At 50.9% G+C, this 15,018-nt stretch overlaps 10 protein-coding genes across 10 annotated transcripts; all 10 read right to left on the bottom strand.

The window, feature by feature from the left end:
• Window positions 1-730: 730 nt before the first annotated feature.
• On the bottom strand, window positions 731-1,216 carry SARC_03471 (hypothetical protein; the record flags this gene model as incomplete). Its single annotated transcript, XM_014302737.1, has 1 exon — window positions 731-1,216. The coding sequence occupies one exon, from the start codon at window positions 1,214-1,216 to the stop codon at window positions 731-733; it is 486 nt and encodes a 161-aa protein (XP_014158212.1).
• Window positions 1,217-2,397: 1,181 nt separating this feature from the next.
• On the bottom strand, window positions 2,398-2,724 carry SARC_03470 (hypothetical protein; the record flags this gene model as incomplete). Its single annotated transcript, XM_014302736.1, has 1 exon — window positions 2,398-2,724. One exon carries the CDS (start codon window positions 2,722-2,724, stop codon window positions 2,398-2,400), a length of 327 nt encoding a protein of 108 aa, XP_014158211.1.
• A 6-nt stretch (window positions 2,725-2,730) lies between these two features.
• On the bottom strand, window positions 2,731-3,111 carry SARC_03469 (hypothetical protein; the record flags this gene model as incomplete). Its single annotated transcript, XM_014302735.1, has 1 exon — window positions 2,731-3,111. The coding sequence occupies one exon, from the start codon at window positions 3,109-3,111 to the stop codon at window positions 2,731-2,733; it is 381 nt and encodes a 126-aa protein (XP_014158210.1).
• Window positions 3,112-3,384: 273 nt separating this feature from the next.
• Window positions 3,385-3,943, bottom strand: SARC_03468 (hypothetical protein; the record flags this gene model as incomplete). Its single annotated transcript, XM_014302734.1, has 2 exons — window positions 3,385-3,737; window positions 3,853-3,943. 2 exons carry the CDS (start codon window positions 3,941-3,943, stop codon window positions 3,385-3,387), a joined length of 444 nt encoding a protein of 147 aa, XP_014158209.1.
• A 28-nt stretch (window positions 3,944-3,971) lies between these two features.
• Window positions 3,972-4,451, bottom strand: SARC_03467 (hypothetical protein; the record flags this gene model as incomplete). The annotated part of the gene is made up of 1 exon (XM_014302733.1): window positions 3,972-4,451. One exon carries the CDS (start codon window positions 4,449-4,451, stop codon window positions 3,972-3,974), a length of 480 nt encoding a protein of 159 aa, XP_014158208.1.
• A 269-nt stretch (window positions 4,452-4,720) lies between these two features.
• SARC_03466 (hypothetical protein) lies at window positions 4,721-4,927 on the bottom strand (the record flags this gene model as incomplete). The annotated part of the gene is made up of 1 exon (XM_014302732.1): window positions 4,721-4,927. The coding sequence occupies one exon, from the start codon at window positions 4,925-4,927 to the stop codon at window positions 4,721-4,723; it is 207 nt and encodes a 68-aa protein (XP_014158207.1).
• A 449-nt stretch (window positions 4,928-5,376) lies between these two features.
• SARC_03465 (hypothetical protein) lies at window positions 5,377-6,243 on the bottom strand (the record flags this gene model as incomplete). Its single annotated transcript, XM_014302731.1, has 3 exons — window positions 5,377-5,859; window positions 5,923-6,114; window positions 6,190-6,243. The coding sequence occupies 3 exons, from the start codon at window positions 6,241-6,243 to the stop codon at window positions 5,377-5,379; spliced, it is 729 nt and encodes a 242-aa protein (XP_014158206.1).
• Window positions 6,244-6,881: 638 nt separating this feature from the next.
• Window positions 6,882-7,283, bottom strand: SARC_03464 (hypothetical protein; the record flags this gene model as incomplete). The annotated part of the gene is made up of 1 exon (XM_014302730.1): window positions 6,882-7,283. The coding sequence occupies one exon, from the start codon at window positions 7,281-7,283 to the stop codon at window positions 6,882-6,884; it is 402 nt and encodes a 133-aa protein (XP_014158205.1).
• A 5,024-nt stretch (window positions 7,284-12,307) lies between these two features.
• SARC_03463 (hypothetical protein) lies at window positions 12,308-12,985 on the bottom strand (the record flags this gene model as incomplete). Its single annotated transcript, XM_014302729.1, has 1 exon — window positions 12,308-12,985. One exon carries the CDS (start codon window positions 12,983-12,985, stop codon window positions 12,308-12,310), a length of 678 nt encoding a protein of 225 aa, XP_014158204.1.
• A 418-nt stretch (window positions 12,986-13,403) lies between these two features.
• On the bottom strand, window positions 13,404-14,480 carry SARC_03462 (hypothetical protein; the record flags this gene model as incomplete). Its single annotated transcript, XM_014302728.1, has 1 exon — window positions 13,404-14,480. One exon carries the CDS (start codon window positions 14,478-14,480, stop codon window positions 13,404-13,406), a length of 1,077 nt encoding a protein of 358 aa, XP_014158203.1.
• Window positions 14,481-15,018: the final 538 nt, after the last annotated feature.

Here is a 15,018-nt window from a genome sequence, read left to right as displayed (position 1 = left end):
TTCAATAGCGATGATTTCTTCTTGTGGTTGGATATATATCAATAGTGATTGCATAGCGCATCTAGTCGTTAACTACTACAACATCTGTGTAGCGTGTGGTGTGTGATTAATATATATATATATATATATATAATGTGAGTAACAAATTTAGTTCACGAACGGTTTAGAGTGAAACAACGTTTAGGATCAAAGTAGTGTAATAACTTACAAGGTTGTGAGTACTGATCATCCCACAACCTTGACATATATACCTAAAGCTAGACATTGCCTGCCGTCAGACCCTCTGGTCACTGACACAACATCTCCTTTCTCGCCATGTATTCCATCATGCTATTACACTACACTATTAAATGTTTTATGCTCTTCTTCTATTGGTCTACGCTTACCAAAATAGTTGTAGGCATAAACCAATATCATAAGACACACAACATTTCTCCAAGTCTCTATTACTCTTAAAAAATCACCCCTCATGCACCCGAACCATCAAGCATGCATCAGACACAATTCAGTCCTGCACACGAGCTTCAAGCTCACTACTATCTGTGGACCACACCCATATTACAACCCCCCACTATGACCACATCTCTGTCATGTCATAGGGTGTGCCAGTCCGATGTATACCCACAGAGACGCGGTGCCGTACTCTCCCTCTGACCTCTGCCAAGTGAAGTTCCCGCCTACACGCTACTACTCATGCTGACCTACTGAACTACGCCGCCCTCTCAAACCACTACCGCCTGGGGATCTCAACACCTTCCGACGTCAATGGAAGCATACCCCACCTGCGCAACATGTAGTTGCGGAACGTCGCGTCCCTCGAAAACCTTAAGCAAGTAATCACTCGCGACCGATATAACCTTCGCGGCTGATCGACAGGAAACTTATCAATGAGAATCGCCTCATTATCTTTATGCAACTGAACCTGGCTGAACGGAGCAGATGCAAACGGCAAGTCAACAGGCTGCTTCGCCTTATCACAAAAGCCTTCCCACCTGCCCCACACAGAACTCATCGCATCTGCCCACCGATTGGCCATCTCTGTACGCCTCAATCGCTGACCTAACTCCTGTCGATACTCATAAGACGTCTCCCGCATCGGAGATCGTTGCAACAACCACGACCCATACCATCCACGCGGCCGATAGCTGACCACCTTCTGCCTTTCCGGAGGCGGCATATCAATCCCTTGAACATGCAACTTAAGCTCATCGATCATATACGAACGCACAACTCCCGACGCAACTTCCACATCATACTTCAAGTTGGCAGGACAGCAACAATCTTGGCTGGGCCATCATACCGTGCAGCCAACGCCCAATCACCTACAGCGAACGCTGGCACATCCACACGATGCAAGTCAGCCGCCCTACGCTGAGACTCCTGCGCACGCCGATCACGCTGCACTGCAACCGCATCACGCACCACAGCCTCCGTACCATGCTCTGGTAACAGCATTTCCAGAACCCTCTCTTGCAGCTGATCCCGCTGAGCATGCAGAAATGTATGCCCCGTCATGTGAAAGTACGGGGAAAACCCAGTAACCGAGTTCATCGTCGCATTGTAAGTCCGGACCACATAATAAACTGAGTGCACCCATGACCCTACTTCCGTATCAGCAGCCGCCACCTCACGCTTGAGCCAGTCCTTCAGCGTACGGATGAGAACCTCCGCTCTCCCATTACCTTGCTGACGGTCAAACGACACAAAATGCGGCACAATCTGCCTGGCCTCACAAAAGTTAACCATAGCATTAGTGTTGAACACGGAGTCAGCGTCCATCGTAATCTTCTGAGGCACTCCCAGCGCCAAAACTTGCTCCTCCAAGAAGCGCACAGCATCCCCAACAGCAACGCTAGGCGGGAAGCCCCGAACAAACACCATACGCGTAAGCGTATCTACCGCCAAAAGGGCGTACTTCATAAGCCCCGCATTCGTTGTTGGGAACTGAACAAAATCCATACTAATCTCAGCCATAACTGAATCCGGACGCTCCGGCTACCGGAGCAGCCCTCGAGTCGGCCCAAGAATAGGAGAAACCTCCTGGCACGGCCCACAGCTGCGTTTTGCCATGGTGGACTTAGGTCCACCATTCGCCACCTGCGTAGACATCGCGAATGACTCATGCGAAGCATGGTCATCCCGAGCTGCCGTCGTCAATCTTCTGGCCAGATAGTGTCGCTTGTTATGCGCCCTAGGCCGGCTCACCGATTCAGTGTTATGATCAGAATCAGCATCATCCGATGAATCGGATAACAAACTCCAGCAGGATTGCTCACTGCTGTCATCACTCACATCCTGCCTCACCACTGGGGGTGAACGTCTCAAGAACGATGGCTTGGGAGGCCGGTGACCCATAGTGGGCCACACTATGTTCTCTTCACCCGAAACATCCGAGTCCTACATGATGTTTGGACATTTGTCATCCCCAGACGAAACGTCAGACGCCGAACTTGCAACACTAGGCTGCCAGGGGGTGTCTGCAGTGCGACGAATATCATCAGTCCTGCCACGAATATACTCACTGGCCCCACCAGCTACATTTTCTGATGATCGACGCGGCTTATGCCGCTTTTTCATTGCCTTCTTACCCCGCGTTCGCGGCTTCGGCTGTCGGAAATCAAGCAACAACTTGACTTGTGGACTCAAAGGAACATTGGTACCCTTGAGCCACGACCACTTAATAGCGGACTGAGGTACTACAATCAGCTCGTCCTCACGCCACATCAACGCCTATTTCGAATGCCGCATCTGATCATACCCAATGAGTATGTCACAACCCATGGGTATGTCTTCCACGACATAGAAGGGGTGACCTTCTGCTAATGCATAAGAGACCCCAAGGATGACCAAATAGGCCTCCAGGTCATCCCATGGCACTGATAACTCTGGGGCCAAAGCCCCCATGCCATCTATTCCTTCTAATGGTGGCCCTTCATGCCTGTCCCGCGCTGTCACACCAATCTTTTGGATCATGCGAATCGATACAAGGTTGAACGTACAACCTGAATCTGCATACGCCCACGTGTGTACAGCGCCAACTATCCAGGGACCACCGCGCCATTTCTCTTCAACGTGGCTTCTTCTGTGTTGCCGCCCCTGCTGACCCTCCATAACGTGGGCTGTACTCAGCCGTGTGGTTCAATACAGGTCACCTTCCGACTCTGACGATTCGGAATAAGCCTTGTCTCTACTACGACCCTCCCCTGTTCTTTCCACGCCCACGCTCACGACTACGCGAACGCGAATGATCTCCGAGTGTGAGCGCCCTTGACGCGAGTCGCCGTCCTCTGACTCCGACTGTCTGCCACGCGATTTCCATGGCTTGGAATAACGCCCATCACTGTCTTTCTTGTGATATCGCTCCGGATTCTGCTCTCTCGGAGATCAAGAGTGGGAGGTTGATCGTCGACCTCTATCACGATCCTCGCTTCCATTCTTCTTCCTATCCTGGCGCGACTTAGAGATTAAGTAGTTAATTTGCGCCTGCCACACTTCCTGCTGACCACCTCCTCCTTTGGCGTTCTTCCCACCGTTGTGGCCACCACCACCACTCGCTTGTTGGCCGCCACCATTCTGCGGGCGCTTTGGCTGCTGGTTATTGACCCGCGCCTTAACCTTGGTACTAACCCCGTCTTCAATCTTGATAAAATCAAACAAGGATGGACTACTAGAGCCAACTGAGCAAGCGCGGCGGGCCTTGCTCAGCAAAACCAGCAACAGAAAGAACGTGCTGCGTTCTACGAAAAATGAGCGTAAATAATAACTCAACCACCACTATTTGCTCATTCACTTCACGCGCGACTTTCTCTAATAGCGCAGGCTCAGAAATAGCCTGCGCATGCAAAAACTTACTTATGTTGTAGTTCACCATCACAAGTACGGCATATGCCTTGTTGCTGCCGTTGCGAAGAACAATACAGAAACAGAAAACCTCTTCCGACATCCCAACTGGTAAGCGCAAAACCGCTAGGTTAATCGCCCGAAGCCGCTAGGTCAATCGCCCGTGACGCCCTAGAAGCCAGGGGCACCCCATTCAAAGATCGCGCTGATCCTGAGGTTGAGCTCGCCGTGGCTGATCCCTTCGTTGACGAGCCAGACGCGCTTTCTGCCGCGAGACGCTCCGTTCGAAACCGAGCAGCTTCTTCCGCCATCAGAATACGCGCCTCCTGCCTGATTCGTTGCCTCATGGCATCCTCTCCTTGGGCCTGAGCCAATTGCGCCTTCTCTGCCTCAGTTAGTGGTACATCACCACTGCCTGTAGTTACCCCTGCTGCCCCTGAGTCCGGTTGAGTAGCCTGCGGATCTTGCCGATTTACAGGTCGAGATAACGTAGCCGGGTCTGGGAGTGCGGACGTATCCGAGCCCATCGCTCGCCCATTGTCAGATGGCGTATGCAGCGCCGCATTGCGCTGATCCGCCAGAAACTCTTGCTGCACGCTGGTGGACCACATTGTTAGTTCCACCCAGATTGTGCTGCTCTAACTGACTACGCGAAAGAGGGGTTGTACTGTCCCCCAAGAAGCTTTCGTTTTGGGAAACCAACGAAGCTCTAAGCGTTGGCCGAAAAGACCGCAGTCTCCGCCGAAGTCTGTGCATCACGAGATTCGTCGACGAAAACTTTGAGCAAGGATCTGCTCGCCATATAAATGAGCAGTTCCTGTAGGGCATGCACCGTCACCTGTGGATCCTTCCTCAGTGCGCGTGCAAACGCTGCGACTGCTCAATGCGACGTGTCTTTGCGCAAATGGCGCCATTCGCCCGCATACAGTGTGGCCATCGCCACTAACCACATGTGGTTGCCTTGCATGCCAAGAAGCATGTTCAGCTGGATTTTGCTGTACAACTGCTGGCCGAAATAGAGGCTCAGCATTTGCTCCTTAGCCTCACTTTGGTCATCACCAAGGCTCGTGAATGCCGGAGAGGCCATCGGTTGATCGTCGCCAACCACAAGAAGAAATCATCGCTCTTGTTCCCATGTAACAAGTGACGCTGAAAACTCTGAACCATGCTGCCTTAACTAGGTCACCAACTTTAGACTATTATTGTGAGATCAGAAATTCAATGCTAGTATAGAGACAAATCTTTTAATAGTAGTATTAATATGAGTTGGTGAAAGAATATAATAGAATTCTGGGCCCAGATATATATAATGATAATGTGTCAGTGTAATATTTAGGGTTCACAGAATTTGATGATTTCCATGTGCCATTATTTTTCTACTCTAAAGTTCGGTACTACGCTTCCTAGAGGGTCCCTAGGCCAGTCTAGACGGTACCTAAAGTCTCTAGGCCGATCACACGCCCTCTTGAGCGTGTCCGTAGGCCACGGTCAAGCTAGACCTTACTTTCTCTCACACAGCTTGCCACGCGCACACCACTATCCCGATGGCGATAACGTCCAAGCTTTCGGCAAACCGGATAACATCTTCACACGTCGAAGTTGCAGCGGTCGACCGGCAGAAGCCGCACCCAACACCTGTGTGTGCGCCCTATTGTTTGCTGCAGCCGTCCATTCCTTAACCTCCTCAGCACGGAATGAGGGGACCTGAGCAAACGCCAACGCCGACCCGACCAGGGACATGCGTGACTGAAAAGTGCCTGGAAAGAGCTTCTTCCACTCCTGCGGAAGGAATTTGCGCACTGCAGGAGACAGGTTGTATTTGACCCGCTTATCCTTACGGGTATATTCCTTCTGCAGTAGTCCAAAGGCCGAAATAACAAGACCCTTCCAAGCCTGGCCCTTTTCGGTGTGCCTAAGGTGGTGCAAGACCGCTCGGCGCTCTTCGATCAGTGCCTTCGAAAAGGGGGACCGCATGAAGAGCCACTGTTCGTAGTCACCCGTGAATACCAAGTCAACTTCCTTTCCAATGACAGGGGAGATGGAAGACATATACGGATGGAGCTGGGTTCGGTGACGACTCACCTCCTTGCCCCGGAACGAGATAGTGTACGTAACAGGGTCATTGTGCGAACGGACAGTGGCAGGACCCTTCCATTTATCCGCCGACTTCGGACGATCCGGAGAAGACTTGAACTTGACAAGAGAACCGGGCGCAAGTTCTGGGGCTCGCTTGCGAATCTTATTCGCCCTCGCCCTTTGTGCTTCCTTAGCACGCTAGGTGCGCTGGAATGCGGTATCATCCCGCGCTAATGCACGGGCTGGGTCCTCAGTGGCCAATGGGCGACGTACGTCGGCTTCCAGCTTGAACTCACGCTCCCCATCATACACACGGTTGGTAGCCATTGTGTATGGGGCGAACCCCCGAGTCGCGGTAGTCGCAGCATTGTAACAGTTGCGAAACCGATAACACCAAGGGGCCCAATCACCTGAGGATCCAGTCTTGAGCAACCTTCACCATAGCCTCAGGGGCACCATTGGCTTGGTGATGGTCAGTTGTGACGTCATGCACTTCCCCACTAGATTGTTGTACAAACCCGGTAAACTCCTTGGCCATAAAGACAGAATCCTTGTCACATGTGTATAACTTGGGTTGACCCGAAGGATGAACAACTTCATTAAGGAACTTAATAGCCTTACGGGCACTCTTAGTGCGAGATGGTTTGACTAACACCATCGAAGTAGCTCTGTCCACCTCCACCAGCAGATGGGTATAACCCGCAGAGGTCTTAGGCAGAGCTGCAAAATCCATGAACACATGGTCAAACAACCCACGCGCACGCTTGGGCTGTTGTAGTAGGCCCAACTCCTGCGTACCATGCCGAGCCCGCAACTGGCAACGGTGACACGATCGTTTGATCAACCCGGACCAACGATCGCAGGCCATTCCACCCATAGAGAGTATACAGCTTGCCCACTAGCTTGTCAGTTCCCGCATGTATAACCACCTTGTGGGTAGCCACAATTACATTGTGCACTTCCGGTCAAGATAAAACAAAGCCCCGAATTCGGTACGGGGAAGGGCCATCTATGGCACGCTTGACTGCCGACTCAACCTCGCCCTTAGACTTGGGTAAGACTCGCTGCACCGCTGCTTGGACTTGGTCATGTCGGGCACTAGCCCTGCGCACACGCCTATCAGACATCTTGCGCTTAGGTTCCGTTGCCTGCGCAGCCTTGCGCTCAAGCAAAGACAGCTCCACGGGAGTGGGCTGAGGGGCCATCGTTCGCGGACTAGTCCTGAGAACCGATCGGGCAGCGCCACCAGCCACACCTCCAGGAACAAACGCGTCACACTGACGCCAAAAATGCTTAGTAACCTGGAACTTGGCACCCTTGGCCGACAGTCTGTACAACAACGTAGGACCCCAACGAGGTTGGGGCATCTCTTCATGCCCATATCAGTAAAAGACACCTTTCTCCGGGGGAATGATGATGGGTTCCCGCGACAGCGAAGCCAACATAGGCTGAAACCATGGGGCATCAGGAAGATACGGACACATTAATGTAATGTCCGCCTCATCCGCAATAACCTTTGCGAGAACCCGCGGTATAGCGGCCCACGGGCAATTCACCCACAGGTTGAGGAATGTCCATAACTTGGAGAACGCGCCGCCCTCCAAAGATGGGGAAAAGTAGTTAGGCAAGTGGTTGTTGCCTGGAAGTGCAAACCCATCATGGATGTGTGGGCCCCAAGACTTATCGGCTACCTTGAAATACTTCCTTTTAGCCATGTACTCATTACTATGGGGAGGACCTTGGCGAGCAACTGGGTATCGCCACATGACTCGCCTCCTAGGGGTAGCCGTTTGCGCCCCAACCGGATCCATCCAGGGGTCTACCTTAGTCGCAAGTCGGCTCAGCATATCCGCTGTGCCATTGTCCTTACCCCGCACATGCAAAAGATATACATCACGGTCACGACTATCCTCTTGCCATCTCGCCTGCCGCCGGCCACGGGGGTCATCCGCAATGAACTCACGGTGCCACAGGGTGAGAAGTGCCTGATGGTCCGTGAAGATCGTGATAGGGTGATGAGAGTTACCGAACATCGCCCAATGCTTCCGAATCCCGTAAACCTGCGCAAGCCATTCCTTATCAGTCACGTGATAGTTGAGCTGAGCCGGGGAGAACTTGGAGGAAAAGTATGCCACAGGACATAGCTCTCCATTTCTCAGCACATAAATTGCACCACCAAGGCCAATATGCTCACAAGCATCGGCGAATTGGTAAAGCCGTTCACCCGGCTCCGGCGTAGCGAGGACTGCACATGTCTTCAGACGCTCGTTGATCAAATCAAACGCAGCCTGCTGGTCGGCACCCCACTTAATTTCACGCCATCCTTGAGTAAGGCTGATATGGGTTTTAAGATCTTAGAGAACCCGTCAATATAACGCTGCCAGAATGCCACAGTGTGGTACTAAGACCGCACACGGTCCTGGTTGTCAGTACGGTCAATCTCAAGCAGAGCCGCTAAGCGATCAACGGAGATTGTGACGCCCTGAGGTTACACCAGCGCCCTAGGATTTTCACGGGGCGCTTAAAAAGATAATATTATTTATTTCAAAAATATATTACGCTTATAGTATCCAATCCGCACCTTGGATAGACCAAACTGGATATCATACTTGTCACAGAATGCGACGAGGTGATCCCAATGCTCCGAGGCATTCACAGAGGAGATTACGATATTATCAATATACCATTTGATACCCTGCAACCCATCAAACAGGCGATCCAGGGTTTTTTGAAAGCGCGACGAGGCCTCCCTGATGCCAAACGGCACAGCCAAGTACCTATAACGGCCTCACGGAGTCCAAAATGTCAAGATATCCTGGCTCTTCTTCTCCAGTGGAAGGTGGTTGAACCCATTTCCACAATCAATAACGGAAACCCAGGGCTTTCCAGCGACGTGTCCAAACATCTCGCCCTCAGTGGGGATGTTGAACGGCTCCTGCTTCAACTTCGCTTTCCACTTGGCAAAGTTAGTGCAATATAGCCAGTCGTCCTTGGTCTGAGGAGTAACCCGTGGGTTATTGGGGACCATTAAAGACTTTGCGGACCAGAGAATCTCCTCGTTCTCCTGCTTGGCAATGATGCTCTGCTTGACCAGGTCATCGATCTTGCCCTTCACAGCCACCATTTCAGGGTGGTCAAGTGGCAGGTTCTCCTGACTTCGGACCCGTGCAGGAGGTTCACCCTCTACCGGGTAGAGCTTGATTGGGTCAACCTTCATGAGCCTGTGCTTCTGCTTGTCATAAGCACGGCCCTCAATCAAAGCTTCCAAATGTACCAGGTCCGAGTCGGACTTGTTCGCCTCCTTGGCCAGCTGGCGTAGTCCAGAACGGTCAAATTCTAAACATTTGTTCGAACGCCGGTCACAGTCCTCGATTTCAGGCTTATCCAAGTCATCGAGGGCGTGATTTGGGAGATCAATACGATTAACCAAATCTGGCAAACGAGGAAGGAATACCCCTTCCACATCCTTGGCTTGCGGGAGGACTTTCGCTGGGACGGAGTTCTTCTCAGCTTGTTCCCCACGTGTCATGCGGCGCTTTTCCGCCCTCGCTAAAAGCAAGGCACGAAGATCCTGGGCTTCTACACCGTAGGCGCCTCCTGTGGAGGTCGCCCCGGGAGAGCCATTCGGAAGCGAGGTCAGAGGGAGCTTAGGTCCACTCGCCACCGCTTGCGTTGGTCTCATGACACGCCGATCATGAGCCCCCGTCTTTTCATCGGTTGAAGTAGGCCCACTTGCGGGCACCCTACTAACAGAACCGGTCGGAGGCAACCCCACAACTCTTTCACGAGATGTATCAAGCGATCCTATGTTACATGAGAGAATAGCTCATGCGTGTAATGTAAGACACGCATGACAACAGGACCCCCCACTTCAATACCATACAGCCCACATCGTACATCTTCGAGAAGCTCTCTCTCTGTGCGCAGCCCAAAGACCGGCAACCCAGGAGAAGTAACCACCTCAGGTGCTGCCAACTGCTCCCGAGCCCTGGCCAACAACAACGTCGGCTCCTCAACCGGTGGCTCATCACTAGCAGCCACCTCCACCTCAGCAGCAGATGCCCGCAACCGGTGCGCCCGAGTCATGACAGCAACCGCACGTGCCTGATGCGTCTCAAACTCGCGCTCAGCCCGACTCACGGACTCTCCAACACCAACTCCCCAGGCATGACAGTGATCGTCATGAAAGTACATGAACCAACCACATACCCAACTGGCTTTATGGCAAACCCCCCCTAGCCTAGGGTCACGTCCACAACGGACAGGCTTCTCAACCACACCAGCCACTGCCGGAGCTACTTGATCCTGTACCACACAGGACTTCATCCGGTCGCGTCGTCAATACGCCAACCAAAGCACTGGTCACAGGCCGATGCGCATCCACCGCCGCCCAATACCCCTCGGCCAAAGTGAACTTCTCACACCGAGGACTAAGATGACAAATCAACGTCACAAACGGCGGCGGCGGCATCGGTTCACGCCCATGCTTCAAGAACACACCATGCGTAGGCGGAATAACAATCGGCGTATCCGCCAACAATGGTATCGTCTGCTTAAACCAAGCAGTCTCCGGATAATACGGCGCTACCAGCGTCGCGATGGCCCTATCCGACTTGACCCTCTGAATCACAGCATGCAACTTGGGAGAACGGAGCATTCATATACCAAATCCTCCCAAACCAAGTGTCCAAGGCAAACACCCCACCTTCTAAAGTTGGCGAGTAATAAGGCACCATCAAGTTATTGCCCGGCAACGCAAACTCTTAGCATCAAGGGGACCAACCCGCTGCAACGCTTTCTCAATATACTTGAGTGGCAACGAATACTCTTCCGTGTCAGGTACCGTAACCAAGGGATCTGCAAAACTCACACGCTTCTTGATCAACGGAGACTCTGCTTCCACAATTGGATCAATATGGTAGCCGAACCCGGCATCACATGCGCCACTGGATAATCTTCACTCGGGATATGCTTCAAAACCAAATTAAAGTCCCGCAAGACCTGAACATACCGACCCATACGCCTGCCTCGCACCGAATCTCAAACTCGTGCGGATCATAGCCACTAACGGCTCATAATCAGTATAGACCACCAAGTCATGTACCGACCGCCTAATAATCCTCCAAGTCTTGTGCAACACGTACACAATAGCCAAGGCTTCTTTATACGTAATGTGGTAGTTGAGCTGCGCCGCACTGAACTTGGAAGTCCAGAATCCTACCGGACACAGTTCACTATTGCGCCGAGCAAACAACCCCCCAGCCACACCAACAGAATCACAAGCATCACAATAGAGCTCCAGCTTATCATAAGACTCTGGCTCAATTAAGACTGCACATTCAGCCACACCCTTCAACACAGCATCAAACACTGTCTGCTGAAGCGGCCCCCACTCAAAAGCAACATCGTCTTTCAACATGTCAGATAGCGGCGCCATTATCCGCGCATAGTCTGGTACAAACTCGAGCCTAAACGTGAGGGTATGAAACCACGATTTCAACAGTTACTTCGTCGTCGGCCGAGGCATCCGCAGAATCGCCTCCAACCGATCCTCTGAGATCGACGCACCATTCTCATCAACCATCCGAACCAAAGCCAAAAACGGTTTTGATTGTGATACGCAAAGCTTGCCTTGGCCAATGACAACTTCACATTATACTTCTGACACGCTGTCACAAGTATCACTAGAGCATCCCAATGCTCGCGACCATCATCATGCCCTGTACCAATATCATCAATGTATACCTCACGATTAGGCACCTCATCAAAAACCAGCTCCATGCGCTTCTGCATAATCCACGAGGCCGGCATCAACCCCAAACGGCATCCCTATGAACTTGTGTGGTCCCCACGGAGTCCAAAAAATAGTATACTGCTGCGACTCTTTACTCAACTTCTGCTGACAGCAGACCTAACCAAGATCAACAATAGTACGATATTTGCTCCCCTAACCGAAGACAAAAATTGCCACTCCGTCGGTACCGTGTACGCCTCACATTCAAACTGCGTGTTAGTCTTCAGCCGCCAGTCATCAGCCGTCAGCGGAACAAAGCCAGGCTTCTTGTATACCAAATGCGGCATAGCATACCATTACATATTCTTCACCTCCGACTTGGTCAACCTTTCCGAGATACCACCCCGATTCCAATCACCAATCTTAACCTTCAGGACCTCTTGAGCATCCATGTCATTGTGATTGTACACATGATACTGCGGCACCGCATCAGCACGCACCCGCAGTTCTACATCCGACAAGTTCACAAACGTCGGGTCCTCCTTGTCATACTTAATAGACTTTATAGCTACCACGATGGCTTCAATGTCAGCCTGCGGAACTCCAATCTCCTTGCCTAGCGTACTCAAAGGCCCTTCATCAAACGACTGAAAGTCCTTATTTTGTCCCACCTGGGTCTATATCGCCCACCGGTAAATCCACCGGTACCAACACATCTGGAATCCTCGGGAGAATATGCTCCTCAACCAGGTCCAGCTCATCCTTCTTACGCATTCGTTCAACACGTTCCTTCATTACCTGAAAATGTGCTGTAGCTGCTGCCACATACTGCTTCTGCAGAACTCTAGTCAACGCACCCGTTAAGTGTATGATGTTCATCTGGCGTCGCATCTTCGCCTGCATTCCATTCCTAGACACTTTATCTTTCCACGGACGACGCTTTGGAACTAAAGCCCTCACACGACGTCCCTGCCTTGGTGTCAGCACTGTCTCCGGCTTGACCAACGCCTGCTTCCTTGGCAACTCTGTTGTCGTTACCAACTTAGGCCTCATTGCCTCATGTAGCAAAAAGTCCATTCGGTCTCCATTCTGCACTAGCGCTAAACACTGACTGCTAGTCAACACCAAGTTTAAGCCATCTTTAACCATAGTGTCATGAGCTACTAATACATCCGTCTTCATTGGTAGCGAACCCAGTACCAACATCCTCAGCACAGACTGCAGGAATCGCTCGTGCCAACTCTTCATCTGCACTGACGCCTTAACCATCCCTAAGGGCGCAACAATTCCCATTTCAGCAACAACTTCAAACGGTAGACCCATGTATCGAGTCATATCCAGACCAGCCCTGTCTACCAACTCCTTTGTATTTAGCTGGGGCGTCGCACCCGAATCCGCATACACCGTTATAGAAATCCCTCCTATTTCACCTGCAATGACACTGCCTCTTTTAGCTGTATCTTTATCCAGTACCGCTGCCCCTACAGCGTCTACCACTCCATCTCCAGAAGACGACTCCTCAAGTCACTTCTTGGTCTCTGGAAGTTTAGGCTTTAGTACCATCAACCTTGACCTGCCCTTTAGTGTTATAGTTAAAGCATACACGTCGCTCCTCTCATTCACCTACAAATCCTGGTGGTTTACCACCTCCTCAACGCCTACGCGGCGCCTTGCTGCTGATCTTCTTGGACAACTGTTCAAACCTCTCATCAATTTTCTCTGTAATAGTGGCCACCACATCCTCAAAGCTGCGCTAGATGGCAGTAGATGCTCCATCCACCTGCGCTCCCATTCTATCCCTAACACCTCCATTCTGGTGACCAGGGCCATTGGCTCTCACCAACCTCGGCGGTGCCGCCCTTGTTGCATGCTTCCTTGCTGCCGCAACCTTTTCTTGCACATTAAAGTGCCCTACCACAAAGCTCAGACCTCCCTGGCGATACTGCATCCTTCGCGTTGCAGCAATCTCAGGTGCTGTCCCCAAAAAGCGTTGTAAAAACACAGGCATAGCTGCATGCAATTCGTACAGAGAAATTCGGACGATTTTCATCAAATCCGGAAATTCATGCAACAGCCCTATGGCAAACCGGCCTATTGTACCAAACTTTGCCACTTGGACCATATAGTCCGCCTTAATTCCTGCGTCATCATTTTGCTTACTCATCATCAAGAGCTGTACCCGGATACCCTCATAACGGTTGTAATTACTTGAACCATGAGCAGTATCCCTCTGAGCCACCACATATTCTACCAACGCGTCAAACAACTTTTGGCCTAACACCCTTTGCGGATTTGCGGTCACTCCTCCAGCTGCCGCTGCTACTGCAGCTGTCGTTGCCCGGCTGTTGTTGTAACTGCTCAAGTAAAACGGGTCCAAAGCTGTCGTTGCATTTTCTTCCGGAGCACGGTTGCCAATTAACTCAAATAGGTGCCATCCAACCAAGCTCATGAAGGTATTCTCTCTAAACTCCCTGATCACCTTAAATGGCGCATCTTTTTTCTCCTCCAACGTGATGTGCTCCGCCCTAGTCTTCTGCTGCGCTACTGAATCCCTGTACACCGGCTCCATAATCAATGCCACTCTCGACAAGACGTACAACTCCAAAAGTCCCACTTCCATCAGCTCCGGAGCCCATGCAATCATCGCATTAGTCAGAATCTGCGGAGAGTACGAGTTCTCCAATAAGCACATCGCATGTGCCAGCATCTTCTCCTCATCTATCCTTTTAACATTAGCATAGGTTCTCAATTCTTTCAGCTTCGCCACCGTCTCCATACGGTGCTGAGTGAAGCTCTCCCAACGATTTCCGTTGAATGACTTAAACTCCATTGTTGCTGATAGGTCTATTAGTTTAATTTTTCTAACTAAATATTTAGATTGTGAGTAACAAATTTAGTTCACGAACGGCTTAGAATGTAATAGTTTTGCACTCCATATCATCAAAGTAGTGTAATAGCTTACAAGATTATGAGGACTGATCAACCCACAACCTTGTATTATATAGACATGACCTATATTGTCTATCGCCAGTCCCTTTAGGGTACGGGCACAAAAATCCTTCGAGTGCCCAGATTCCTCAGGAGTCCGACACTCGTCATCTATAAATCTTACACTACTTTTATGTACTTTTAAGCTCTTGTTCTATTGGTGCGTATTTAACAGACTTCACACTTGTAAAACCAATATCACACGACACATAGCACTGGTAATTCATCCTAAAATCTAAATCCACATGCACCTGAGTCATCCCACATGACTCACTATAACACGAGGATCACACACACATACACACACACACACACACACACACATATATATATATATATATATATATATATACATATAATACTACACACACACACACACA

The sequence above is a fragment of the Sphaeroforma arctica genome (genome assembly GCF_001186125.1).
Source record: "Sphaeroforma arctica JP610 unplaced genomic scaffold supercont1.177, whole genome shotgun sequence".
Classification (NCBI taxonomy): domain Eukaryota; class Ichthyosporea; order Ichthyophonida; genus Sphaeroforma; species Sphaeroforma arctica.
The sequence above is the reverse complement of the archived record's forward strand: the minus strand, read 5'-3'. Positions and strand labels throughout refer to the sequence as shown.